This window comes from Panthera pardus, unplaced genomic scaffold (assembly GCF_024362965.1).
Source record: "Panthera pardus isolate Hobbes unplaced genomic scaffold, ASM2436296v1 HiC_scaffold_11, whole genome shotgun sequence".
Taxonomy (NCBI): Eukaryota; Metazoa; Chordata; class Mammalia; order Carnivora; family Felidae; genus Panthera; species Panthera pardus.
In genome coordinates this window covers 14,540,407-14,568,281 of record NW_026526666.1, presented here as the reverse complement: position 1 = coordinate 14,568,281, position 27,875 = coordinate 14,540,407, and the positions used below count along the sequence as shown (strand labels likewise).

At 44.7% G+C, this 27,875-nt stretch overlaps 2 protein-coding genes across 2 annotated transcripts; both read right to left on the bottom strand.

The window, feature by feature from the left end:
• Positions 1–105: 105 nt before the first annotated feature.
• Positions 106–9,520, bottom strand: HENMT1 (HEN methyltransferase 1). Its single transcript, XM_019457697.2, has 8 exons — positions 9,241–9,520; positions 8,202–8,303; positions 6,841–6,951; positions 4,423–4,538; positions 3,691–3,825; positions 2,496–2,675; positions 1,638–1,836; positions 106–758 (listed from the first exon to the last, which is right to left on the bottom strand). The coding sequence occupies exons 2-8, from the start codon at positions 8,223–8,225 to the stop codon at positions 333–335; spliced, it is 1,191 nt and encodes a 396-aa protein (XP_019313242.2). The 5' UTR covers positions 8,226–8,303; positions 9,241–9,520; the 3' UTR covers positions 106–332.
• A 1,489-nt stretch (positions 9,521–11,009) lies between these two features.
• LOC128773005 (uncharacterized) lies at positions 11,010–20,579 on the bottom strand. Its single transcript, XM_053889375.1, is given in 5 exon segments — positions 11,010–11,081; positions 17,572–18,207; positions 18,209–19,132; positions 19,134–20,238; positions 20,346–20,579. Coding segments are annotated over 4 exon segments (2,709 nt in total). The 5' UTR covers positions 20,211–20,238; positions 20,346–20,579.
• Positions 20,580–27,875: the final 7,296 nt, after the last annotated feature.

The following is a 27,875-nucleotide window of genomic DNA, read 5'->3' as shown; positions in this document are numbered from 1 at the left end:
TATCTAAGTATTACAGGTCAGAATTTAGCCCAAAGGAGGTAGGGAATCCTAAGAAGATTTTAAAGTTACTCTTACTCCCTGGGAAAAGCTTTAAACATTGATAACTCAATTTATTTTTAAAAATTTTAATGTCACATCAACATGGGTCTAACAAAAAAACCTGAACACGCACACTGTGAACTTACACCATCCACCCAAAAAAGCATTTAAAAAAAACACGTAACGAGGTTAATATCAAAATTAAGCTACCTATGTTATGACTGTAATTTTCTAAATGAGCCTAACTATCCTTAAAATCATGAATTTTAGGACATAAAGATAGCTCCCGCTCACTAACGGTAATCGTGAGGGTAATCGTAAGGGTCCAAGTCGATCTGCACTGAAGTATGAGCTCTGTTCAGTCGCATTGGAATTCCTTCAGCAAGGAGTGTTCTCAGCGTGGACACATCAGCAACCAAGCGGTTCACCTTCGGATAACCAATAAGTCTTTTCAGGGGTACATAAAACCTCTTTCCCACAGAGTAGGGTTTGGGGGACTTCTCTATTTGGGCTACTTGGGCATCGGTGAGGAATAATCCGGGCCGTCTGACCAAGCCACTGTCAGTGTCTTCTTCTGACTCGGGTTCACTGGATTCCTTTCTCTTCATAATCCAGACATACTTCTGTCTTATGGCTTCGACTTCTTTTAACACCTCCGTACACAATACAAACAGGAGGAAGTGTTTTTGCTGTAAACTCGGGAATGAGGCTCTAAAAACCTGAAGGCAAATCAAAATGCCACAGTATAATGGGAATCAAACTACTGACAGACATTATCTGATCTGCTTTTAAAAATTCTAATTATCAAGATCAAAGTCACAAAAGCCACCACCAAGTCACACTATTCACAAATTCACACTAGCCCAATGTTCCTATACTTGATATTAGAGGGAAAAAGGCAAAGAAAAATTGTTAAAAGGGAAATGTGTTGGGGCGCCTGGGTGGCTCAGTCGGTTGAGCGGCTGACTTCGGCTCAGGTCATGATCTCGTGGTCCGTGAGTTCGAGCCCCGCGTCGGGCTCTGTGCTGACAGCTCAGAGCCTGGAGCCTGTTTCAGATTCTGTGTCTCCCTCTCTCTCTGCCCCCTCCCCTGTTCACGCTCTGTCTCAAAAATAAATAAACGTTAAAAAAAAATTTAAAAAAAAAAAAGGGAAATGTGTTGTTTATTCTTCACCATTCCTCCTGAACCCAACCAAAAGGGTCTAAGAAGCTTAAGCTTCTTAGCTTCTGTTGGCTCAGCTGCCAACAGTCATTTCCTGAGCCACGCTGTGGAGGAAGTCTGCTGGCATTCTTCTTTCCTGCTGCTGATCCTGACAGATTACAATGGGGGGTAGCTGGCCCAACCACTTGGAAGCTTTCTAGGATTCCAGATCTTTCTCTGTGGTGCACATTGAGATACGGAAAAAGGCCAGGTGGTCTCCGGGACTGCAGTAGACCAACTCTGACACCATTTGTGAGCATGAAGGATCTTCCTAGGGTCAATCTCAAAATAAGGTCATTTACACTTATCTCTACAGTGGGGACTCTGTACCCACTATAATTAACCATCCTAATCTATGTGCTTTTTGCCCCGGTAGCTACCTCACAAAGAATACTCACAACTTGATAAGCATGTTCCTCTGGCTCTGAAACGCGGGATCCAGTTGGTTTTGCCAGGATCCAGCTGCCAGGATCCGGTTGCTTTTTCTTGAAGATCCCTATCTGGGTACAGTATCCAACATGCTTAGCCCATGGTGGTGGAGCACCCACACCAGTAAACTCTACAGTGTAACTATAGAGTTTTGCCACATTTGAAGCCCTGAAATCACAAGAAACCATCTTCTGAAACTTAGAGGTTCTGTTAAAGAACCTCCACTAGAATAGAGCGTAAATACAACTAAAATACTTTCATTGCAAATTCTTACAGCACCAGATAGTGCCAAATCACAGGTTTTGCTTACTTCTGAGGTGCTTTAGGATAATGAGTGTCAGTTTCCAAGTGATCACAATGAGAGAAAGGGAAAGTTACGGAGAATTTAGGAGTAAATAAGACCATGATGACTACAGTCCCAACACCTGTTAGGGTTTGCAGTTATGCCAGAAACATGACCACCCTTCAAGCTCCTGGGAGGAAACACCCCTGCACATGAAGGGCATGAAGCACATCTTCACCTCCCCACACCCTGTTCTGTTTCCTCCACACAGATACTCCTAATGTTCTCATATAAAAAAGCACCTGGTGCACCCCATTTTTCCACGCTTGCCTGTGGGACATAAAAAATAAACTCCCCCATTTATTTTGCCGAAATATGCTGGTCCCTTTAGGATCTTATTAATTGCTAAGCTGCATCCTGGGAATTTTATTATGATAAAATAATTTCAGTAATGTATAGGGGTCAAGATTGACTTCATAGTACTTTAAACTCCTGTGGGATCCCCCATCCCCCAAAAAAACAAAGAAGCACTTTATGAACTCACCAGTGTTGAAACTGCGTTTGGTTCCACTCAAACTTGTGATCTGAATTTCTAAAGGTTGATGCTGGAAACAGGGGATTGAAATCTGAGTTTGGTGTGCTGATGACAACCATGCCTGGAGAAAAGTACCCAAATACAACTTCGGGAAACTTGGCCAGATCTTCTGAATCCAAATGTTCTATTCTGAAATGGTTAATGGGAATGACAGAATGAAGTTCTCTTGCAATTATTTTCCTAGTTGATTTAGCAAACACTTTCTATCTCTACACTGATTTATCCCCTCTCTGAATATATAATAGTACTTACATGACCTAAAAATCAACTATTCATATATTCTCACTCTGCCCATCAGCCATGTTGCCCACTCCCTGGCAGGACGCAAAGACAACCACTTCTGTGGTAGACCAACCAGGACAGTGAATGTGTAATGAGAAAACAGACAAACCCAGACACCAGGATGAATAGCCAAGTGCCAGAGACTACATGTGAAGTCTGCAGCACCAACAATGAACAATGGATTCAAGCATGCAAGGGGAGACTGGCAAGCTCCCCAGGAGCCCTGCAGGGCCATAAGACCAGAATGTCTTAAATAAGTTGTGGGCTTCAGCAGCAGATCCCAGTAGAGTTGTCTACCCACACCCAAGGACAAGATCAACTGCTAATACAGGCAGCCAGTAGGAACATATACCTTGACTGGGGGAGTTATCAAAATTAGCATCACTGGGGAGAGACAAATGGACGTTGGGCCTCTGTGAATGGAAGCCCAGAGAAGGACCCAAATACCATTCTACAGTATTCCAGGAAGGCATAATCACCAAGAGCCAAAACATGAGTATTCTTATTAAAAGTGAAGTGAGGGGGACTCGTTATTTAACACCCCTGCTTTTAAATACATTCTGAATTTGCGGCAAAAGGCTATGATGGGTAAAACCTACCCTTAATTAATTCAGAAAAGGGTAGGGGAGAAAATTGATAGGTGAATCTGCATAAAGGGTGATCCTGGCACTGCTTGCAGCTTACCTGTAAATTTGAAATTTCTGAATTAAAGCCCCAAAACATGCTAGTAAAAAGCCAGTCCAAACTGTCAAGCATATACTTTACAAATCTGAATTAAGAGGACTTAAATCTAGTTAGGACACTAATTTACGGAGATTAATTCACATTTTTCTAATAACTTCAACACAGTAAGAATACTTACAATTCAATACATGTTATCAAGTCAAATCCAAGCAAGCGGGAGTCTTTCTCTACAGCAGAGCCACGATACAAGACAATACTCAAATCTAGGTCCCTAGGACCTAAATGATCCCCTATTGATGGAGACAACTTATCACTGCAAAAATATAGAAGGAACATTTGAACACTCTAATTTAGAATTATCTCACCAGCTATAAATCTGATCTTTTGATGATTATCTCCCTATATCAGTTTTCCATGACTTGATGCATTAAGCATAGGGGTAACTTCCTCTCAAAATTGGCCAATGAGAACAAGATTTTGAATATTGTTGTTGCTCAATATTTTTGGTCTTCCCACTCCCTTTGGATCAGTGATTTCAAATTTTTGTTCTGTAGAGGAAAAACATTCCTGAAAAAATGTGTACAAGAGAGAGACCAAAGAGCTGCTCTGCCTTGAATTAAATTAAAAGACCTGGGGCAACTTAAATCCTCTGTAATGAGTTGCCTTGGGGTCCAGCATTAAAGAAATTAGATTTAGGGGCACATGGGAGGCTGGGTAAAGCGTCCCACCCTTGGTTTCGGCTCAGGTCATGATCTCAGTTTGTGAGTTCAAGCTCCATGTGGGACTCCACACAGTTCAGAGCCTGCCCGGGACCCTCTCCCCCTCTTCCCCTCCCCAACTCCCACTCTCTCAAAATAAAATAAACTTTTTAAAAAAAGAAAGAAATTTAAGATTTTGCCACTTGAATTACCTGTTCCAATCTAACAGACGATCCATGAGGAGATCTACTCCAACAAGTTCTTGAACACAACTATGGAATTTCAGCATGCATAAGAGTGTGGCGTTACCACACCCCAAGTCTGCAACCTACAGATGAAATAGAACATTGAAGACATAGCCAGAAGTCAAATATGACCAAAGCCTTTATAGGAAACTGGGTATTAGAAATAAATTACAATATAATAAACCACTATGCCAAGATCTTTTTGGTAGAAAAAAGGTACACAAAAAGGAAATTAATCTGAGATATTAGATGGGTTGGCGGTGAGGCAGATTTGTGGATTGTTACAAGTAAATTCTAATTCAGGTTGAGTACCAAGAGCATCCTAGGGGCCTGGCACAGAGACAGCACACATGGCAAGCAGGTACCCTATACAAACTTTATACCTCTGAGCTTCATAATTAACACAAAAAAAGGGTGCCTACAAACATCAGGACAGAGCCTGATCTTTACCAGTGCTTTATAATTTATCCACAGTCTTGTTAACCTATTCCCCTTATTGTGAATGTTATGTACTCTTAAATGGATTTTTTAATCATGCCCTAAAGTCTTCATTTACCACAGCTGTATCACCTAAATTTCTGATTGCCAATTTAGGAAAAGGAAATTAAGATAAAAATTTAATGACATTTAAAGGTACCCAATACCAAAGATACCCCAAATCAGCTTCTAGTGTAGCTAATTGGCTCTAATCCAGTCTAAAGGGGATATCTGGGGATTTGAACTATTTCTGGATACTCAGGAAAGATTCCATATATCTTAAAATGCACAAAAAGGTTTCCAAAGGGTTTAAAAAACAGACTAAAGTTTACCTCAAAATTCATCTCGTTAGAAAACGAAGATTACATAAACTCTCCATTACAGCAGTTACCAGGATGCTTTCAAAAAAACCACTAAGGGGGTGCCTGGGTGGCTCAGTCACAGTTGAATTCTTGAACCCAGCATCAGGCTCTGTGCTCACTGCACAGAGCCTGCTTTGGATCCTGTCTCCTGGGCCTCTCCCGCTCTCCAGGACTCTCTCAAAAATTAAGTTAAAAATATTTAAAAAACAAACAAAAAGCCACTAATTCTCCTCTGGAAAAGGGGAATACAACTATACTTTAGTAATAAAGGCACATTTAGGGGAGCCTGGGTGGCAGACTCTGTGCTGACAATGGAGAGATTGCTTGGGATTCTCTCCGTCTCTCAGCCTCTACCCCACTCAGACTCTCCCTCTCCTGCTCCTCCCCTGCTCACTCTCAAAATACTTTTTTTCTAACGCTTGAGGGTGAGAGAGCATGTGAGCAGGGGATCTGCAGAAAGAGGGAGAGAGAATCCCAAGCAGGCTCTATGCCTCGGCACAGAGCCTGGTATGGGGCTCAAACTCAGGAACCTTGTGAGATCATGACCTGAGCTGAAATCAAGAGTCAGATGCTTATCCTATTGAGCCTCCAGGCACCTCTCTCAATATAAACTTTAAAAAATAAGGCATATTCAACCTATACTCAGTCCTCAAATGTGTTTGACTGCAAAATCATTTCCTTCAATGTTTTAGGTAAACCACAATGTTGTGCCCTGGCCGCAATCAGTAATTTTCTTTTCTGAAGCAGGCACACCTATGGGGGAGAAGGGTTACATAGCAAGCACTTAAAAAACCTAATCCCAGAGAGCAAATTACAGTCTTAGCAGCTTTAAACTGTGCTTCTATAGTATACCCAATTTCTTGTTAGCCCAACTAGCTAAAGCTCTTCTTCCCACACACGCCTTAACTTGAAGGCAGCCTCTACTCAAGGATTCCCTCCTAGAAAACAGGATAGCCTCAGGGGAATTAAATTGTACCCACCCTTTTATCCCACTTCCCCACACCCAGTTTTTATACAAAAACCTTTTTTCCCAACTACTGGGATACCTGTTGATCTTACAGTCAGGGTTCTCCCTATTGCCCTAATCCCTTTCCTTCCCTTGTAACAAAGCTTTGAATATTCTAAACACACTTGCTAAATCCTTAAGTTTTTTCCTATTTTTTGACTACACATTTCATAAGACCCTCTTCAGTGTTTGAAAAGAGAAATACTGGGGCGCCTAGGTGGCTCAAGTCATGATCTTCCAGCACAAAGTGTGCTTGGGATTCTCTGCCCTTCCCCCACTCGCACTCTTTTCAAAATAGATTTTTTAATGTTTATTTTGAGAGAGAGATAGAGGGCGAGCAGGGGAGGAGCAAAGAGAGGGAGAGAGAGAATTCCAAGCAGGCTCCACAAATCAGCACAGAACCTGACGTGGGGCTTGAACTCACAAACCATGAGATCATGACCTAAGCTGAAATGAAGAGTCAGATACCCAAATGACTAAGCCACTCAGGCACCCCAAAATAGATAAACTTTTATTTTAAAAGAAAGGAAAAATACCTACCTTCTTTGGTTTATATTGATTGACTATATCTTTAACAAAGAAGTATCTTTGTTTGTATAATGGAGGTCTGAACTCGATCACGTTCTTGCGTGGAACAGTGCTGCGCTGAAACTTTAAACAAAAAAAAAAAGTGTTCTCAATCATGCCCAACTTCAGGAACTCCACGAGGAAAAACCAGCTTAATTTCCCCACTTTGTAGAATACCTTGGCCTTTCAACCACTATGTGATACTGCATTTCCTCTCCAGTTCATCTAAGCCTTCTATTTTTTGAGAATCTGGCTTTATGCTTTCCTAGAGTTTAGTCTGCCGAAAGCAAAATTCCTAATGAATGCATTTAATAACAATAAAGTCTCCTAGCCACAAGGGACTTATAGCGGAGTGAACTGCCAAGACTGGAGACAGGAGACTGACAAAGACTTCTTGACCCAACTGAAGTCAGGCTCCTTAAAACCTCTTCTAACTAGGCCTTGACTAGTCTTTGCTTATTAGCCCAGTTTCTACTAAGTCAATTGAGACAAAAATTCCCTACCCTAAATAGCTCATTAAACTCTTATCAGATCAAATTCCTCACCACCACTTTTGTAATCTGATCCCCCTGGGCTGCCTTAATCCCGATTCCTGTTAAATCTTAGCAAGACCCTGACACCCTTGTGGTCTTCATAGACTATAAATCCCATAGGCTATAAATCACAAACTGTTGAATATAGGAGTTAAACCCAAATCCACCTTCCCTACCTACTGTCATGTTTATTTCAGTCCTTGAAAAGCCTTCCTTTTTCATTGAGTTGTGTTAATCACTTCTACAAGTGTCAGAATTTCTTTAACATGAATGATTAATCATAATATCTGGATTAATCCAGAATAAATGCAAACATTTTTGAAGTAGGCTTCACGCCCAGCACAGAGCCCAATGTGCGGTTTGAGCTCACAGTCCTGAGATCAATGGTGGCATGTTCTACCGACTAAGCCAGCCAGGCACCCCCAAATTGCTTTCAATCATTTGCTTACACGTGGCCAAAATCAAATTTCTTCAGACAAAAAAAATGCCTCAATTCATCGGGCTCTGCACTGAGAGGAACCTGCTCTGGATTCTGTCTCCCTCCCTCTGCCTCTCTCCCAGTAGCTCTCAAAAATATACATTTTTTAAAGATGTGTCTAATGTAGATTTTAATTTAACAACCAGGAATTATTCCACTTCAGATACACCAATGTGAAATTTCATCTATGTAGATTCTTATTCAATCCCAACCAACACCCTGGGAAATGTTAGGGACTAAATCTGATGGATTTTACTTCTAACTACCTCACAATACCTCTCAGGGGATAACTCATACAAGTAGGTTGAGAAAAGCAGCATTACCTCTTCCATGCTGTTTTTTTCCATTTTGTTTCCAAGTTTGAAGCTTCGTTGAGACAAAAAGCAGATTTCTCCTTCAAGTTCTATGAATCAGCAATAACTCTTCTGTAAACACAAAATATTAGTTCTCATAAAGAGGAGCATGGACAAGAAAGAACTGTATTAATCGACAAGGACAGGGAGTGGGGTGCCTGGGTGGCTCAGTCAGTTAAGCGTCTGACTTCAGCTCAGGTCATGATCTTGTGGTTTTTGAGTTCAAGCCCGGCATTGGGCTCTGTGCTGACAGTTCAGAGCCTGGAGCCTGCTTCAGATTCTGTGTCTCCCTCTCTCTCTGCCCTTCCCCCATTCACATCCTGTCTCTCTCAAAAATAAACATTTTTTAAAAAAATAATCTAAGTTTTAAAAAAAAGGCAAGGAAAGGGAGAAAGCAGGCTTCCTCCCTTCTCTTTACATATTACCATTTAATCCACAGAATTTACTGAGTATGGTTTCGGGTAAGAAACAAGCACAGAAAGCCCAAGTGACTTTTCAATAGGACAAATCTGGCTAAATGCAGTAACACACATTCTTCCCAGTTCCTGTTAAAGTTGATACAAACTGAACAATCCTATCAGTTGTGACTATTTCATTAAAGCCCTCAACTTCAAATTTTTTAGGTAGGTTCCACAACCAACATGGGGCTTGAACTCCGGACCCTAAGATCAAGAGTCCCATGCTCCACCAACTGAGCCAGCCAGGCACCCCTCTCCCCTGAATTTCTTTCAAGCACTTGCTCACACATGACCAAAATCAAACTGGGGCGGGGGGGGGGGGGGGGGTGGGGGGGGGAGGGGGGATGTCCCAAGTAATTGATAAACTAAACACATCAACATCTATCCAATTTAGATGGACTTGAAACTAAATTTTGGTTCTCAGCCTAAAACGTAAGCATGTCAATCACCTCACTTTTCAGTTATTCACTAAGTCCTATCTCAAGCCACCCCCAACCCCAAGCGACCCAATGCCAAAGTCTGCATAGGGCACGATACCCCCTACGTCCTACCTCCGCGTAAGGAGTTCGACCACCGCAGCAAAGCAAAGCGCAGAAAACAGAGTGGGTCCGCCGCGCCGCCACTGTATTTATTTAACTTCGGGCCCCGCCCCCGAGCCTCCGCTAGCACCGCCTCGCCGCGGGGCGTTGCCCGCCGGAGCCACACCTGCACCGCCCACACCTGCGCCGCCGGCTCTTCCGCGGTACTCCCTAATCTTCAGGGTAGGTGGCGCTCGCGGGCTCCGCGCCCTGCCCTGTTCCTCTCCGGGCTCCAGGTTCCAAAGCGTTGGTTTTGCGTCTCTTAACGGCCGCTGTAGCGCATGTCCCGAGGCCATTTTCTAGCCTTCCCTCGGAACCTCTGTAGAGACCACTGTTACCGCCACGCCCCGCACTGGCGCGCGACCTCGACCAGCCCCGGCCCTCCGGGAGCCGAGACTGTTGAGTCGAGGCGGCGGCGCCCCAGGCGCGTCTGCGGGCCGCGAGCGGGGCGGCGGGCTCCGGCGGCTGTTGGGTTCCTGGCTCTCCCCGTTCGCAGCAAAGAACAGAAAACGGTCCCCGGCAGCGGAAGGCAGCAAGGTGAGCGGCCAGGCGGAGCGCGAGCCGGCCAGCGGCTTGTGTCCGATTCAGCCGCCTCTCCGATCCTCAGAACAATCCCCAGGGGCCTGGAGAGGACGCTGGGCTGCGTAAAGTTGGCCCAATAACATCTAAGCCCAGAAGAACGTTCTTTCAGCCCCCAAACCTCCAACTGGTAATTTACGCATGCTGGGGATGCAACTGTATGATCTCCTAGAAAAGTTACTGTATCCTGTCCTTCTCCTGCCAGACATTTAACCTGACACTTTATAATCGGTTATTTCTTTATTGTATGTGATGGAAGGGTTTAAGGAGGCGGAGGGGAGAGATGCGAAGCCGCCGCCTTTGGGAAAAAATTTTTTTTCTCCATTTAAAAGACTCAAAAGCTGGTGTTTACCAATGAATTAATAATCCCCTGATATATCATAAATTATCTATTAGAACTGTACTTTCAAACAACACCTACAATATGCAAAGGACGGTGCTAAAGGTTTTGGAATATCACAAGGTTAGATTACACAAGCTTTGTTTTTGGTGTTTTGAGGGTCTAGTCTCATAGTAAAAAGCATATAACTCAAGCTTCACTGTTTGAGAGGTTCCTATTGTCCTGGGGTTAAAACTGCAATGTGAACAGACTGTCTTCATTAGAGGAGCATATTCCTTATTACACAATGTATAATTTAAACAGAACCATACAGGGGCTTCTGGTGGCTCAGTCGGTTGGGCGGCTGACTCCTGCACAGGTCATGATCTCACAGCTCATGAGTTCGAGCCTGCCTGCTGCAACCCCCCCCCCCCCACCCCCGCCCCGGGCTCTGTGCAGATGGCTTGGAGCCTGGAGTCTGCTTCCATTCTGTGTCTCCTTCCGTCTCTGCCCCTCCCCTGTTCACACTCTGTCTCTGTCTCTCTCTCAAAAATAAATAAACATTAAAAAAAAATTTTTTTTAAACAGAACCTTACAAGTTAATAAGTGAATTCCACTTCTGGGTATTTTTAAGTTAATTAAACAAGGAGGCCGTTAGACTGAGATGACTCTAGTGCCTTGGCAGCCCTACATAAGCAAACCTAAACCTCTAAGTGTCTCAAGGTTAAAACATGGAAACCTAAGAATGTCCAAGGGCAAACAGATCTCTAGGCTTTCCCAAATAAGGTAATTGGTTAAGCTGTAACCAGTCAAATAATTTCCCTGCTTTGCTTTGGCATCTTCCTTATACAGGTCTTTCCTCTAGTTCCTGACGGTGGTTACGACCTACCTGATCTGAGTTAATCTTTTCAAATTCCTAAAAATGTCAGTATGCTTCAGTTTACCTATTAACAGTGTATATGCAAAAGAATTGAAAACAGAGACTTGAACAGATATTTGTACACCAATATTCACAGCAGTATTTAGAGTAGCAAAAGGTAGAAACAACCCTAATGCCCATCAATAAACAAAAGTCGCATATATATGGAATGAGATATTGTTCAGCCCTTAAAAGGAAGGAAATTCTAACTTACTACAATATGGTTGAACCTTTAAGACATTATGCTAAGTGAAATAAGCCAGTCACAAAAGGACAAATACTGGAAGGGGGCAAGGGAACAAGGAAAAATAATTTTCAGTAGCACACTTTAATGAATATCAGATTTTAGTCCTGTTCATTGTCTTTGAGGTTTTGTTATCTACCTGCAAATGACTGGATCTTGAATTTTTCTAGTTTGCTCCAATATCTGACTCTCTAACATTATCAGTTTTCTCCCATCCTTCTGACTTGGAATCAGTAATAACACAAAGTGTCCTTTTCCAAAAGCCCTGAAAGCCAAAGCTGGTTAATTTGATATGAGTTCCATGGAAGTCACCACAACACTTCATGTATGGACAACCTTTGTGCCTTGTTATATGGGCCAAACCAGAAAGTTCACTAGAACACCTGGTGACATCACCAGAGACATTCACACTGCATCCCAGGAAAATCTATGGTCACCACTGCCTCTCCTCAGTCTGACTGAAGATGCTTCAAGTCCAGCATCTAGAAATCTTCTCAATTACCTGCCCCTTTGCACCCAAAAACTCACTTTGTAGTCTATCCCATAACTTCTGTTTTTCTTTTACTGGGGGACCTGGGTGGCTCAGTCAGTTAAGCACTCTGACTTCTGCTCAGGTCATGATCCCACGGTTCATGAGTTAGAGCCCCACGTGGAGATCTGTGCTGACAGCTCAGAGCCTGGAGCCTGTCTCCCTCGTTATCTGCTCCTCCCCCGATCATGTGCTGTTTCTCTGTCTCTCTCTCTCTCTCTCTCTCTCTCTCAAAAATAAATATTTTTTAAAAATTAAAAAAAAATTTTTTTAATAAATGCCTCTTATTAAATCCTGATTGCTTGTTCCATATGGCCTAACTTTGGGATCTCACCTACAACACCACTTCATGAAATGAGGCACAACTCTTTAACTTAACTGACTTATTCTCAGGGTTAAGAGAGTGGCTCAATAAGGGGTGCCTGGGTGGCTCAGTCGGCTGAGCATCCAACTTTAGCTCAGGTTATGATCTCATGGTTCTTGAGTTTGAGCCCCACATCAGACTCACTACTGTCAATGCAAAGCCCTTAAAAGGGATCCTCTGTCTTCCTTTCTCTGTGCCGTTCCCTCTCTAAAAATAAACATTTAAGGAGCACCTGGGTGGCTCGGGTCCTTGAGTTTGAGCCCTGCATCAGGCGCTGTGCTGACAGCTCAGAGCCTAGGGACTGCTTCGGATTCTGTGTCTCCCTCTCTCTCTGCCTCTCTCTCTGTCTAAAAAATAAACATTAAAAAAATGCAAAAAAAAAAAAAATCACCCTTGTTTACTGTGCTTTTCCTGGTAACCTCCCATAACTGGCCTCCCCCAATACCCCTACCCCAACATCTTTCTTTTATCTTTATTGAAGATGGGATTTAAAGGCCTGGTTTGGGCTTTCTCCGGGAGTTACTCGTTCTTCCCAGGTATCTCCCATGTATACACGAGGTATGCATGGTAATATACTTGTCTGTTTTTCTCTTCTTAATCTATCTTTTAAGTAATCTCTATACCCTATGTGGGGCTCAAACTCATAACCCCAAGATCAAGAGTCACATGCTTCACTAACTGAGCCAGCCAGGGGCCCCTTAATATGTTTTTTATTACAGGGGTCTCAGCCAAAAACTCGGAAGGATAGAGGGAACATTATTTTTCCTCCCCTTCAAGATGAGCCCATTTATATAAGACACTTAATGTAGTCAAACTCATAAAGACAGAAAAGTAGAATGGTGGTTGCCAGGGGCTGGGGGGAAGAAGGAATGGAGTGTTGTTGTTTAATGGATACAGAGTTCAGTTTGGGATGTTGGAAAAGTTCTGTAGATGGGTGGTGAAGTGATGGTTGCACAACAATATCAATATACTTAATGCCACTGAACCGTATATTTAAAATGGTAAGTTTTAGGGCACCTGGGTGGCTCATTCAGTTGGGTGGCTGACTCTTGATTTCCACTCAAGTCATGATCTCATGGTTCATGAGTTCGAGGATCACATTGGGCTCAGCACTCACAGGGAGGAGCCGGCTTCTGATTCTGTCTCTCCTTCTCTCTGTCCCCCCCCCCCCACTTGTGTGTCCTCTCTCTTTCTGTCTCTCTCTCTCTCTCAAAAGTAAATAAATGTTTAAAATTTTTTAAATAAGATGGTAAGTTTCAGCATAACAGATTGTTGAATCAATTTAAACTGGGAAAAAAATTTTCAGTGTTATATTTTACCACAATTTTAAAATATTTAAAGAATTTAAGTTAATGGCCTGTACAGGATTCCTGGATCTAGAGTTTTTGCCTTAACCTGCTAGCCAGCTCATTTATGAACTTGAATTCTCATGTCCAGCTCCCTCTCCAAATTTGCCTAGTTCATCATTTTCCTGGTCTCCTACTCTCAGTCTGAAAATCCTCCTTGGCTCTGTCCATTTCCACCCCTCCCACATTTGGACAATCACCAAATCTTGACTTCTTCAAGCTGTCAGTTGCATCTGTTCCTTCCCGTGGCCAATACCTTGGCTTACTCTTTGTCATCTTCTTTTTTCACTGTACCTCATCTTAACTTCTGCTCCCAGATTCTGAGTCCCACTGAGATACAGACCATGCTTTCAGAATGAGTTTAAGTCAAATAGGCCAAATAGATCTCTCTCCACCACCCCTCTTCCCTTTCTCTTTACCCTGCATTGTTTTTTGCCTCAGCACTTAATTGCCATTTGATAGGCTAATATTTGTTCACTTGCTTATTGTCTGTTTCCTCCCCCTGGAATGTTAGCTACTAGGGACTTGGTTTTGTTAGCTGTTGTATCTGCAGTGTCAGAGCACTGTCTACCTGGCACATAGCAGGCCCTCAGTAAACAGTGTTTGGATAAGTTAAAGAATGATTAGATTTGATGCCTTTTGTCTGTTGCTACTTATTATTATTATAAAATAAAGTCTTGGACTTTGGCCAACTAAGAGGAGGTCTCTGGGTGAATGCATTCACATCTATAACAAGGGTTTCAATAATAAATTCTACATAAGTGTGTGTGTGTGTGTGTGCTTTTATCTTTTTTAAATGTTTATATTTGAGAGAGAGCACAAGTCAGGGAGGGGCAGAAAGAGAGGGGGACGGAGGATCTGAAGCAGGCTCTGTGCCGACAGCAGATAGCCCCGTGTGGGCTCGAACCCATGAACCGTTTAATATTACTCTCTAACCTTTGGAAATTTTTTCAGTTGATAAGTGAAAAATAAGATTATGCATTCAATAACTATGTGGAGTTTACCTATTATGGACCAAGTACTGGTTTGAGTGAAGAAGACAAAAGTCCAGGAACTGCGGTGTGTAACTGGGTGTGCAAGAGCACCGGGCTACAAGGGTTCCAATCAGACCAGGCTTGGCCACTCACTGCTGACAAAATCCAAAGGCAGAGAGACAAGCATTGGTGAAACGAGAAAGGAATTCATGTCAATGAGGCCAACACTGGGAAAACAGAGGACTAACTTCTCATCTCCAAAGTGCTGAAAATACTTCCAGGTTACTGCAAGGAAAATGTGGGACAAAGGTCGGTGGTACAAGTAGGTGGGCTATAAAGGTCAGGTCAAGCACTGTGTTAGGGTCAATCACTCAGGGTCTTGCTGGCTCCCAGCAGTCTTTATTCCTTGAGGGGTACTTTTGGTTCCCACCAAGGGATGCTTTGCCTACAGGGTCTTTTGCCTGAGTTAAGAGGTAAGCTGGAGAGAAGAATTTAGTTAGAATGTACTCACAGGTCAAAATGGAGGTAGTTGACGTCCTCTTTTATGAGTCTGCCTTGCAATAAGTGACCAAAAGTTATCCTGGATGCCAGATTGAAACTGATACTCAAAATAGGCTGAAATATTTAGAGGTCTGAAGAGAAGATTATCGCATTTTGCACATAAAAGGAATGTAAACAGCTTGTGGCCAGAAGGAAGATTATGACAGGTTAAGATGGAAGGGCAGCTCTCCCTGCCCACAGGTCCTGTCCCAGTGTTTTAATAAAACCACGTTTTTTGCATGGGGGTGGGGAATTAAGATGCACAAATTCAAATTTGTTATTTTTTTTAAAGTTTACTTATTAAGAGAGAGAGAAGGAGAAGGGGAAGGGCAGAGGGAGAGAGGGGGACAGAAGCCCCTGTAGCAGGCTCCAGGCCGAAAGCAGAGAGCCCAATGAGGGTCTTGAACTCATGAATCGTGAGATCACGACCTGAGCCAAAGTCAGATGCTTAACCTACTGAGCCACCCAGGCGCACCTCACAAATTTTTTAAAGAAAAAAAAAAAGATACCCAAATTCTTTGACACTCCTATCGATAAGTGGAGTCTAGTTCTTCTCCTTTTGAGTCTGAATAAGTTTTATGATTTTTACCAATGAATATAATACCAGAATGCCAGTTTTGGGCCCAGGTATTAAGAGACTAGAAGCTTTGGAGAGCATGGGTGGCTCAGTCAGTTGACCTTCTGACTCTTGATTTTGGCTCAGGTCGTGTTCCCAGGCTCATGGGATGGAGCCCCGCATCAGGCTCCATGCTGAGTCTGGAGCCTGCTTAATTAAGATTCTTTTGTCTCTCTCCCTCTGCTCCCCTCCCCGACTCACCCTCCCTCCCTCTCTCTCTCTCTCTCTCTCTCTCTCTCTCTCTAATATAAAAAACAATTTTTTTTTAAGAAACTGGTAGCTTCAACTGTTATGCCCAGAATTCGTGATCCCCAAAGACCACTAGGGAGCCGAGTCCGATGCAAAAGCAAAAGAGCCTTTATTTGAGCTAGCTCGAGATCAATCCCCTACCTGCACCGACGCAGCGGTGAGATACCAGGGAGAGAGAGCGAGTTTCAAAAGCACAAAGGTTTTATAGGGGTCTAGGGGCAGTTGGTGAGGTAATGGCTGTGGCCTCAGCCGATTGGCTGGGGAAGGGTCCGTGTCCTGTTAGGCAGGTGAGGGGGGGGGGTTACTCAAGGGGAGGAGGTGTGGTCAAGGTGAAGGACACAGAACAAGATGGAGTCGGCCGGCGTAGGCCTGCCCTTTCATTCCCCCCTTGTCATGTAGCTTAGGGACCCAATCATGGGACCGGCTGCATTTATGGTGACAAGGGGAACAGAGTTTGGAGGTTTACGCAAAGTTCTGGGAAGCAACTGTCCCTGGGGTGGCTCTGGGAGGTCTGATTAAGTATTGTCCCCGAGCTGGTGTCTGTGATCTGCCAGGTGATGTTTTGGGGGGCATGGGGACTGCCGGCAGCATGAGCAATGACAAGCAGAGTTAACAGAGTTACCAATATTAGGTGGGTCGAATGCGCTGTATCTTGAGCTTGAGCGGGTTGTGTTGGTCCCGACTGATGGCCCATCGCGTGACGAAGTCCTTCCGGATCGAGGAGGGGTCCGCTGGCCAAACGTGGGTGTGATGGACCCAGGTCGCGATGCCGTCTACTTTGAGAGCGGTGGGGGTTGTCAACACCACGATGTAGGGTCCCTTCCAGTGCGGCTCGAGGGTCTCTCGGTGGTGCCTCTTGACGTAGATCCAGTCTCCCGGCCTGTACTGATGAGGTGTCGGGGTCGGGCCAGCCTCAGAGATGGCACGGAGGTGCGGCCAAATGTCCTCGTGCGCCCTCTGGAGCCCTCTCAAGGAAAGAAAAAGTTCTTGATCTTTAAACTCAGCAATAAGTTCAGCTCGAAGGCTGGGAATAACAGGGGGGTGGCCTGCCAAACATGATCTCATAGGGAGTAAAACCCAGAGTGTAAGGAGTGTTTCTAACCCGGTAAAGGGCGTACGGTAGGAGAGTCACCCAGTCCCCGCCAGTCTCCATGGTTAATTTGGTAAGGGTCTCTTTTAGGGTTCTATTCATTCTTTCTACCTGTCCTGAGCTCTGGGGCCTATAAGCACAATGTAATTTCCAGTTTGCCCCCACCGCCTTGGCTACTGCCTGTGTTACCTGCGAGATAAAAGCTGGTCCATTGTCTGATCCTACCATGGCAGGAAAACCATACCTGAGTAAGATGTCTTCTAGTAGCTTCTTAGCCACTGTCTGAGCCATTTCATGCTTGGTTGGGTATGCCTCCACCCAGCCAGAGAAGGTATCTGTAAATACTAAAAGATATTTATAACCATACTTTCCTGGTTTGACTTCAGTGAAGTCGACTTCCCATTGGGCTCCCGGTCTGGTGCCTCTGAGCCTGGTTCCTTTTTTATTTGATGTGGCTCTCGCGTTGGTGAGTTGGCAGGTCTTGCAGGCAGATACAACTTGCTCTATTTTGGTGTCCTGTTGGTGAATCTGGGACTTGGAAGATGGTGGGTGAATTTTTGAATCCCTGAGGTAGCCGTGTCCAGGTGAGTTGCCCACTGTAGCCCTCCTCCAGATCATGCCACTTGAAGGCGAACAAGGGTTGGCTCTGGGGTGCCAGCGGCAGACTGAAGAAGGCATCCTTTAAATCTAGTACAGTATACCAGACCCTGGAGGGCGCCAAGGAGCTCAAGAGAGTATATGGGTTGGGAACAGTTGGGTGTATGTCCGCGACCCTCTTATTTACTTCCCGGAGGTCTTGTACCGGTCGGTAGTCATTTGTGTGAGGCTTTTTGACCAGCAGTAAGGGGGTGTTCCAGGCAGACTGGCAAGGAACTAGTACCCCTAGGCTTCGTAGTCTCCGGTTGTGTGGTTGGATCCCCTTCCAGGCCTCCTGAGACATGGGGTATTGTTTGATCCTTACCGGACTCTCTCCTGGCTTGAGCTCTACCAGGACTGGGGTCCTGTGAGCGGCTAGTCCCATCCCCCCCGTCTCTGCCCAAACCGAGGGGAATTCTTGTAGCCATCTGTCTATATTATTCTCTCTCGGGAGCGCCTGCTGGTGGAGGAGGTATTCATCCTCCAGTTTCATGGTCAGGACCTGGATGGGGTGGCCCTTGCAATTGGTGACCTAAGGCCCCCCCTTGTCTGAAAGTTATCTGAGCTCCAATCTTGGTCAGTAAGTCCCGTCCTAACAGCGGGTAGGGGCATTCTGGTATTACCATAAAGGAGTGGGATACCCAGCCCATTCCCATATCTACCATTCTTCGGGTAGTCCATGAATACTGGCTCATACCAGTTGCCCCTTGTACCCAGGACTTCTTGCTGGCTAGTTTTCCTTGTGGGGTGCGGAGGACCGAATGTTGTGCTCCGGTGTCGACAAGGAAGTCAACAGGGGTCCCCTCCACTTTAAGAGTTACCCTGGGTTCGGGGAGAGGGTCCGAACCCCGACTCCCCTAATCACTTAGTTCATCTAGCTCTAGGACTTTTACTCGATCAGTCTTGCTTCCCTTCCCACCGGCCCTTTTTGGACAATCTCGGGCCCAGTGCCCTATCTCCTTGCAGTATGCGCACTGATCCTTCTGCAGCCTCTGCTTCCCCCCCTTGGTGGTTCTTTTACCTTTTCTTGCGTCGTCTGCCAGCTGCCGGAGACGGCGGTCTCGTTCCTCGGGGAAGTCAGCAGTGGTAGCTAGTAGTATTCTGGCCAGGTCTCGAGTCTGCTTACTGCTGGCAGCCGCCATGGCGCGAGCCTGCTTGTCCTCAGGAGGCTCCCAGTTATTATATACCTTTTCAGCTACCACCAGTAAGTCCTGCAGACTTTTTTCTCCTAGTCTATCTATTTTCTGTAATTTTCTCCTAATGTCTATGGCCGATTGGTTTACAAAGGCCATGATAACAGCTGCCTTGCTTTCCAGAGCCTCTGGATCCATGGGGGTATAGGTACAGAATGCCTCCATGATCCGTTCTAAAAAGGCAGCAGGAGATTCATCTTTTCCCTGTTGTACGTTTCCTACCTTGGCCAAATTGGTTGGCTTTCTAGCAGCCATTCGGAGACCCCCCCATTAGAGTCTGGCGGTAGACCCGGAGCCTCTCCTTACCTTCTGCCGTGTTGAAATCCCACTGGGGCCGAGTTAAGGGGGAGGAGGCATCTATCTGAGCCTGGTTGGTGGTGGGATTCCCATCTGCGCCCGGAACTAGTTTTCAGGCCTCATTGAGGATTCTTTCTCTTTCTTCAGTCGTGAACAGGACCTGCAAAAGCTGCTGGCAATCGTCCCACGTGGGCTGATGGGTAAAAAGAACAGAGTCTAATAAATCAATAAGCCCTGCCGGTTTCTCGGAAAACTTAGGATTCTGAGCTTTCCAATTGTAGAGGTCACTAGTGGCGAAAGGCCAATAGTGATGGGGCTGATTCCCCTCCGCGTCTGGGGGTCCGGTGGCTCGCAGGGACAGAATAGTGGAGTCGGCGGTGGAGGCGCATTGCTCCCTCTGAGCCCTTTGTCTGGTAAAGGGCAGGCTTCCCACTGGAGCGTTTCCGCCTCCCGCTCTCAGAACAGCGTCTGCCTCCCCCGGAGGGGGAGGATGGTGTTCTTCCAGCATCCTAGAGGGGTTATACGGGGGAGGAAAAATTAATTCTTCTTCAGTACCCCCCTGTAGGACAGGGTAGAGGGGTGCTGAAGGCTGGGTAAGACTTTTCTTCTTCTTTGTCCCCTGCAAAGCAAGAATGGGTTTTGGCTCTGGAGGGAGCGGGGCTAGGAAGGGCTTAAGCCAAGAGGGTGGGTCTTCTACAAGGTCCTGCCAAGTGATAATGTAAGGGAGCTGATCAAGATGGCCTGTCTTAGGCCGAGAGATGATACTCCTGACTCGGTGGATGGTAGGGAGGTTGAAGGTCCCCTCTGGTGGCCATCCGACATTGAAAGTTGGCCACTCGCTAGAACAAAAAAACTGCCACCGACCCTTTTGGACTTCCACACTGAGGTTGTTAGCTCTTCCCCTCACATCCTTAAAGTGATCAATCATAATACTTAGAGGAGTAGTCTGAGTCTTTCCCATAACGTCTGTCCAGTAAGTCCACAGGACAAAACAGAGAAACACAAAAACAGACAAACAGAGGGCCCCTAGAAAGTCTTCCAACTCCATGGAAGCAAAACTGAAAGCTAGCTTAGACCTTTGAGGGGATTCCATGTCCCTCCAAAACCGATGAGGGGATTCCACGTCCCTCCAAAGACGACGGCCTCACGCCGACCAGCGGGAGCGACCCACCTCGTCTCAGACCTTTGAGGGGATTCCACGTCCCTCCAAAACAGATGAGGGGATTCCACGTCCCTCCAGAAGGGAGGATCGGAACGTCTTCCGAAACTCCCGGCCCGTGGTCCTCCAGTGCGTCCACTTAGACCGCGTCGGGCACTAACAGAATTCCAGAAATGAGCTCACACAGAAAAGACAGAACAAACAGACACTAACCATGGCCAGTCAGGCTCTCCGGGTTGGGGGTCCCTCGGGGGTCTTGGGGATCCCGGATGAGCCCCCAAATGTTATGCCCAGAATTCGTGATCCCCAAAGACCACTAGGGAGCCGAGTCCGATGCAAAAGCAAAAGAGCCTTTATTCGAGCTAGCTCGAGCTCAATCCCCTACCTGCACCGATGCAGCGATGAGATACCAGGGAGAGAGAGCGAGTTTCAAAAGGACAAAGGTTTTATTGGGGCCTAGGGGCAGTTGGTGAGGTAATGGCTATGGCCTCAGCCAATTGGCTGGGGAAGGGTCCAAGTCCTGTTAGGCAGGTGGGGGGGGGGGGGTTACTCAAGGGGAGGAGGTGTGGTCAAGGTGAAGGACACAGAACAAGATGGAGTCGGCCGGCGTAGGCCCACCCTCTCACAACCTCTTGTCTCTTGGAATCCAGGTGCCATGCTATGAGGAAGAACAAGCAGCCCCATGGAGAGGCCCACAGGGAGAGAAGCCAAAACTTGCCCCCTCCCTGCCCCTTTGGCCGACAGCATCAACCTGTCTTGCTGGCCATGTGGGTGAACTATCTTAGAGGAGAAGCCTCCAGACCCAGATGAGCCATGTTAGCTAACTGTCTGAGGACTGAGAGCAGCTTTGCCCGCACACACAGAGCTGGAAGTATCTTGAGAATTTACATTCCCCTGGGTAGCATTTGCCAACAACTAAGCAGTGTGGATATATAAAAGTTGGCTTCCTCAGGGTGCCTGGCTAGCTCAGCCAGAAGAGCATACGACTCTTAATCGTGGGGTTATAAGTTTGATGCCCGTGTTAGTATATAGAGATTAATATAAAAAAAAAAAAAACTAAAAAAAGAGTCAATCTGTAATAAATAAATAAATAAATAAATAAATAAATAAATAAATAATCAGCTCCTTTCCTCAAGTTAGAACTATAGGGTATAATTTATACTCCAGAGTTCCCCTGAGGTATCAGGCTATTATCCACAGTACTTGACCCAAAATTGCATATTGCCTGTTTTCCTCCCAGTCCTGCTCCCCCATTTCCCTCACAGCTTCTCCCCGGGGAAGATTAATTGCATATAAATCTTCCCGTCTCAGGATCTGGCTCTGGGAACTGGACCAGAGGCAACCCCTCTGGCTGTTTTGTGGAGAATGAATTGGAGGCCCCTAGAAGTGGAAGCATCCTAACCATTAGGAGGCCATTTCAGTAAGTCAGAAGAGGTACAAGAAAGGCCTGGACTTTGTAACAGCAGGGAAAGTCTAATGGTGTGGACAGAGTCCGAACCTACCCTTGACAGTGAAACTAACAATTTCATAATGATATGGTGGATCGTAAGGAGTGAAAAACTCAGGGATGTTTCCCAGCCTTGTGCACCTCTGCTCGCTGTGGTAGCCCCAGGTGCGACCTGGATGTGCAGAAGGCCGCAGGCAAGTTCCTGGGCCTGCACAAGCTGCAGAAACACTCTGCTAGCAACTACATCATTGTGTCCAACCAGATGAACATGACTGAGGCTGAAATGGTGAAAGGCAGGTCAATGGGCCCTTTAAAATCTATACTATCTGTAGGGCCATTCTCAGGAGAGGCCAGTCAGATGATTCCATTCTGGATCTGGCCAAGACAGCATTATCTCAGAGAACTTCTGACCGGGGAAGGTCATGGATGTGGAATATTTGTCATAAACAAGTTGTGGCGCACCCCTCCCCCCAAAATATTTACCGAGTTTCTGGTGTGATCAATTGAAAAACATGGAGGTACCTTTAGTAGATGTAAAAACCTATGGAGAAAAGAGGATTGAAAATCAAGCATTGGGGCATCTGAGTGGCTTAGTTGGATGAGTATCCGACTTCAACTCAGGTCATGATCTCACAGTTGGGGTGAGTTCCAGCCCCAGGTCATGCTCACTAATGTCAGAGACTGCTTGGGATTCTCTGTCCCCCTCTCTCTGCCCCTCCCCTGCTCATGTTGCAAGATTTGTTTTAAATATTTATTTATGTATTTTGAGAGAAAGAGGACATGCACACAGGAGCCAAGGAGGGGCAAACAGAAAGGGAGAGAGAGAATCCCAAGCAGGCTCCATGCTGTCAGCACATAGCCTAATGTTGGACTCGATCTCACAAACCATGAACCATGAGATCATGAGCTGATCCAAAATCAAGAGTAGGACATTTAACTAACTGAGTCATCCAGGCACCCCTTAAAGTTTTTAACTCTTTAAAGGAAGAGAGAGGGGCACCTGGGTGGCTCAATTGGTTAATCGTCCAACTTCAGCTCAGGTCATGATCTTATAGTACATGAGTTCGAACCCCATGTTGGGCTCTGCACTTACAGCACTGAGCCTGCCTGGGATTCTCTCTCTCCCTCACTCTCTTTCCCTCCCTCTCTCTCTCTCTCTCTCTCTCTCTCTCTCAAAAAACAAAAAAACAAAAACAAAAAACTTAATTAAAAAATAGAAAAATTGTGTTCAGTAAATGTTTACTAATGACCCACTCTGATAAATGTTACCCCACTTAACAGTGTTGGCTACTTCGTTGGCCTTCAAGAAATTATTGTTGGGAAAAAAAAAATGATTGTTGGTTAGATCCTTAAGTTACCAAAAGTCTGTTTTTTTCCCCTGTTCCAATTGAGTACAAAAGCCATTTACAAGCCACCAGAAAGGGCTCAGTTGTTTGAGTGTCTGACTTCGGCTGAGGTCATGATCTCACAGTTCTTGGTTTCAAGTCCTACATCAGGCTCACAGTTGTCAGCACAGAGCATGCTTCAGATCTTCTGTCCCCCATCTCTGCCCCTGCCCCACTCGCATGCATGCGCTCTCTTTCTCAAAAATAAATAAACCTTTAAAAAATATAAAAATAAAAGCCACCAAAAAGGAAAAGTTGTGGAAAAATAGCAGAGGAGTTAAATGTGACTTCATTAGATCTTTGTTTATTTGTCAGCTCCTCTTCATATCAGACATTAGATGGCTCCTGATTAAATCACACCACTTGTCACACATTTTACCATGATATTAAAAAAAAAAAAAAAAAGCTAATGGATTTAAAAGAAGCGTAAAGTGCTGCAAAAGCAGTACTGTCAGAAACCATTAATCTTTAGCTATCTACATTGTCCAAGGTAAGGAAAACATTGCATGGGAAAGAATTGTGCCAGGACAGTCATCTAATCTACCTAGCCAATACAAGCTTTTTTGCAGGGGCAAGCTAGAGCGCCTAGCTGGCTCACTCCATAGAGCACGTGACTCTTGAATCAGGGTCATTGGGTGTAGAATTACTTTTAAAAATTGGGGGGGGGGGACAAGCTAAAATTATTCAGCAGTCTACTCACCACTTAAGAAAATAAGGTACGCATTGCCATTCATCTTTTTTCATGTTTTGAATACGGCTTTTCAACAAATGTGTGTTGATTAGCGTTGTTACCTAAAGCACTACCTAGTGCTTTAAGGGTGGGAATAATATCTTACTTCAACCACATATTCCTGGAGTACATGATAAATACTTAAAAAATATTTATAGAATGAAAGTATTCAGGAGCTATGCATTTGCAGAGGATACTTTCTCTATGAAGCATTCCCTGATATCTCTTGGTATTATTGAACAAGTTCTCCCTAGTGTTTCCATTGACCCTGGCTGGAGACAAAAATATGAATTATAGTGGGTGAAATAAGTACTATGAGAGAGATAGGTAAAAACTAGTGGGATCATAAATGAGTGGACAATTCATTCTGCCTTTGATAGGAGTGGGTCAGAGAAATCTACAGAGAAGTGGCTTCTCAGCTGGGCTGTATACGGTGAAATGGCGAAAAGGGAGTTCTAAGGAAAGGAAATAAATCAAGTCACAAAGAAATGAGTAAGAATGCCTTTTTTTTAATTTAAATTTTAGTTAACATACAGTGCAATATTGGTTTTAGGAGAATTCAGCGATTCATCAATTATATACAACAATCAGTGCTCATCACAACCAGTGCCCTTCTTTTTTTTTTTTTTTTTTTTTTTAAATTTACATCCAAATTAGTTAGCATATAGTGCAACAATGATTTCAGGAGTAGATTCCTTACTGCCCCTTATCCATTTAGCCCATCCCCCCTCCCAAAACCCCTCCAACAACCCTGTTTGTTCTCCATATTTATGAATCGCTTCTGTTTTGTCCCCCTCCCTGTTTTTATATTATTTTTGTTTCCCTTCCCTATGTTCATCTGTTTTGTCTCTTAAAGTCCTCATATGAGTGAAGTCATATGATTTTTGTCTTTCTCTAATTTCACTTAGCATAATACCCTCCAGTTCCATCCACGTAGTTGCAAATGGCAAGATTTCATTCTTTTTGATTGGTGAGTAATACTCCAGTGTGTGTGTGTGTGTGTGTGTGTGTGTGTGTGTGTGTGTGTGTACACACACATCTTCATCTTCTTTATCCATTCATCCATCGATGGACATTTGGGCTTTTTCCATACTTTGGCTATTGTTGATAGTGCTGCTATAAACATGGGGGTGTGTGTGTCCCTTCGAAACAGCACACCTATATCCCTTGGATAAATGTCTAGTAGTGCAATTGCTGGGTCGTAGGGTAGTTCTATTTTTAGTTTTTTTGGGAACCTCCATACAGTTTTTGGAAAACCTCCCTGTTTTCCAGAGTGGCTGCACCAGCTAGCATTCCCACCAATGCCCTTCTTAATACCCATCACCCATCTAGCCCATCTCCCATCCACCTCCCTCTACCAATCCTCAGTTTGTTCTTTATCATTAAGTCTCTTGGGGTACCTGGGTGGCTCAGTCTGTTAAGCTTCAGAATTCCACTCAGGGCATGATCTTATGGTTTGTGACTTCAAGGCTCTCAGAGGGCTCTGTGCTGACAGCTCGTAGCCTGGAGCCTGCTTCAGCTTCTGTGTCTCCCTATCTCTCTCTGTCCCTCCCCCACTCCCACTCTGTCTCTCTCTCTCTCTCAAAACTAAACATTAAATATTTATTTTAATTTTAAAAAAGAGTCTCTTGGGGCACCTGGGTGGCCCAGTCGGTTAAGCATCTGACTTCAGCTCAGGTCATGACCTCGCGGTTCATGAGTTTGAGCCCCACATGAGGCCCTGTGCTGATAGCTTGGAGTCTGGAGCCAAGAGCCTGGAGCCAGGAGCCTGGAGCCTGTTTTGGATTCTGTCTCCCTCTTTCTCTGACCCTACCCTGCTCATACTCTGTCTCTGTCTCTGTCTCTGTCTCTCTCAAAAATAAATAAAAACATTTAATTAATAAAAAAAAAAGTCTCTTGTGGTTTGTTTCCCTCTCTTCTCTTCCCCCTACCTTTCCATATGTTCATCTGTATTGTTTCTTAAATTCCACATATGAATGAAATCATATGGTATTTGTCTTTCTCTGATTGACATGTTTCGCTTAGCATATTACATTCTAGCTCCGTCCACATTGTTGCAAATGACAAGATTTCATTCTTTTTAATGGCTGAGTAATATTCTATTGTATATATATACAACCATATCTTTATCCATTCATCAGTCGATGGTCAGTTGGGCTCTCTGCATAGTTTGGCAATTGTTGATAACACTGCTATAAACATTGGGGTGCAGGTATCCCTTCAAATCTGTATTTTTATATCCTTTGGGTAAATACCTAATAGTGGAATTGCTGGATCATAGGGTAGTTCTATTTTTCGTTTCTTGAGGAATCTCCATGCTATTCTCCAGAGTGGCTGCACCAGTTTGCATTTCCACCAACAGTGGAAGAAGGTTCTCCTTTTTCTGCATCCTCACCAACACCTAATTTTTTTTTTTAAGAAAAAAAATTTTTTTAAGTTAATTTATTTATTTTGAAAGAGAGTGTGCACAGGACATGGGGAGGGGCAGAGAGAGAGAGAGAATCCAAAGCAGGCTCCACACCAGTAGTGTGGAGACCAATTCAGGGCTCAAACCCGCAAAATGTGAGATCATGACCTGAGCCAAAACCAAGAGTTGAACGCTTAACCGACTGAGCCACTCAGGGGCCCCAACACCTACTGTTTCTTGTATTGTTAATTTTAGCCATTCTGACAGGTGTGAGGTGGTATCTCATCATGGTTTTGATTTGTATTTCCCTGATGATGAGTGATATTGAGCATCTTTTCAGGTGTCTGTAGGCCATCTGTATATCTTCTTTGGAAAAGTGTCTATTCATGTCTCTGTCCATTTCTTTTTTTTTTTTAATTTTTTTTAACGTTTATTTTTTTTTGAGACAGAGAGAGACAGAGCATGAATGGGGGAGGGGAGGGTCAGAGAGAGGGAGACACAGAATCTGAAACAGGCTCCAGGCTCTGAGCTGTCAGCACAGAGCCCGATGCGGGGCTCGAACTCACGGACCGCGAGATCATGACCTGAGCCGAAGTCGGCCGCTTAACCGACTGAGCCACCCAGGCGCCCCTTTCTCTGTCCATTTCTTAACTGGGTTATTTGTTTTTTGGGTGTTCAGTTTGGTAAATTCTTTCTAGATTTTGGATACTAACCCTTTATCAGATATGTCTTTCACAAATATCTTCTCCCATTCCATTGGTTGCCTTTTAGCTTTGTTGATTGTTTCCTTCCCTGTGCAGAAGTTTTAATCTTGATGAGGTCCTACTAGTTAGTGTTTGCTTTTTTTTCTTAATGTGTTTGTTTGTTTGTTTGTTTGTTTTGAGACAGAGAGAGACAGAGCATGAGCAGGGAAGGGGCAGAGAGAGAGGGAGACACAGAATCGGAAGCAGGCTCCAGGCTCTGAGCCATCAGCCCAGAGCCCGACACGGGGCTCGAACTCACAGACTGTGAGATCATGACCTGAGCCGAAGTCGGATGCTCAACCGACTGAGCCACCCAGGTGCCCCAGTTAGTGTTTGCTTTTGTTTCCCTTGCCTTTGATAACGTGTCTAGTAAGAAGTTGCTCTGGCTGAGGTAAAAGAGGTTTCTGCCTGGGTTGTCCTCTAGGATTTTGATGGTTTCTTGTCTCACATTTAGATATTTAGACATTAAATTTTGATGGTTTCTTGTCTCACATTTAGACATTAAATCCATTTTGCATTTATTTTTGTTGGTGTAAGCAAGTGGTCCAGTTTCAAGAGAATGCCTTTTAATAAAAGGATTCTCCCCAAGTGCATTGCACCGAATGTTTGAAGATTGTTATAGTAGGAAGATAATTTTTCTAATGTTTATTTTTGAAAGAAAGAGAGAATGAGCTGAGGAAGGGCAGAGAGAAGGAGAGAGGGTCCGAAGCAGACTCTGCGCTGACAGCAGTGAGCCAATGTGGGACTCGAACCCAGGAACCATGACATCACAACCTCAGCTGCAGTCAGACGCTCAACCAACTGAGCCACCCAGGCCACCCCAGGAATACAGTTTTTTAAAC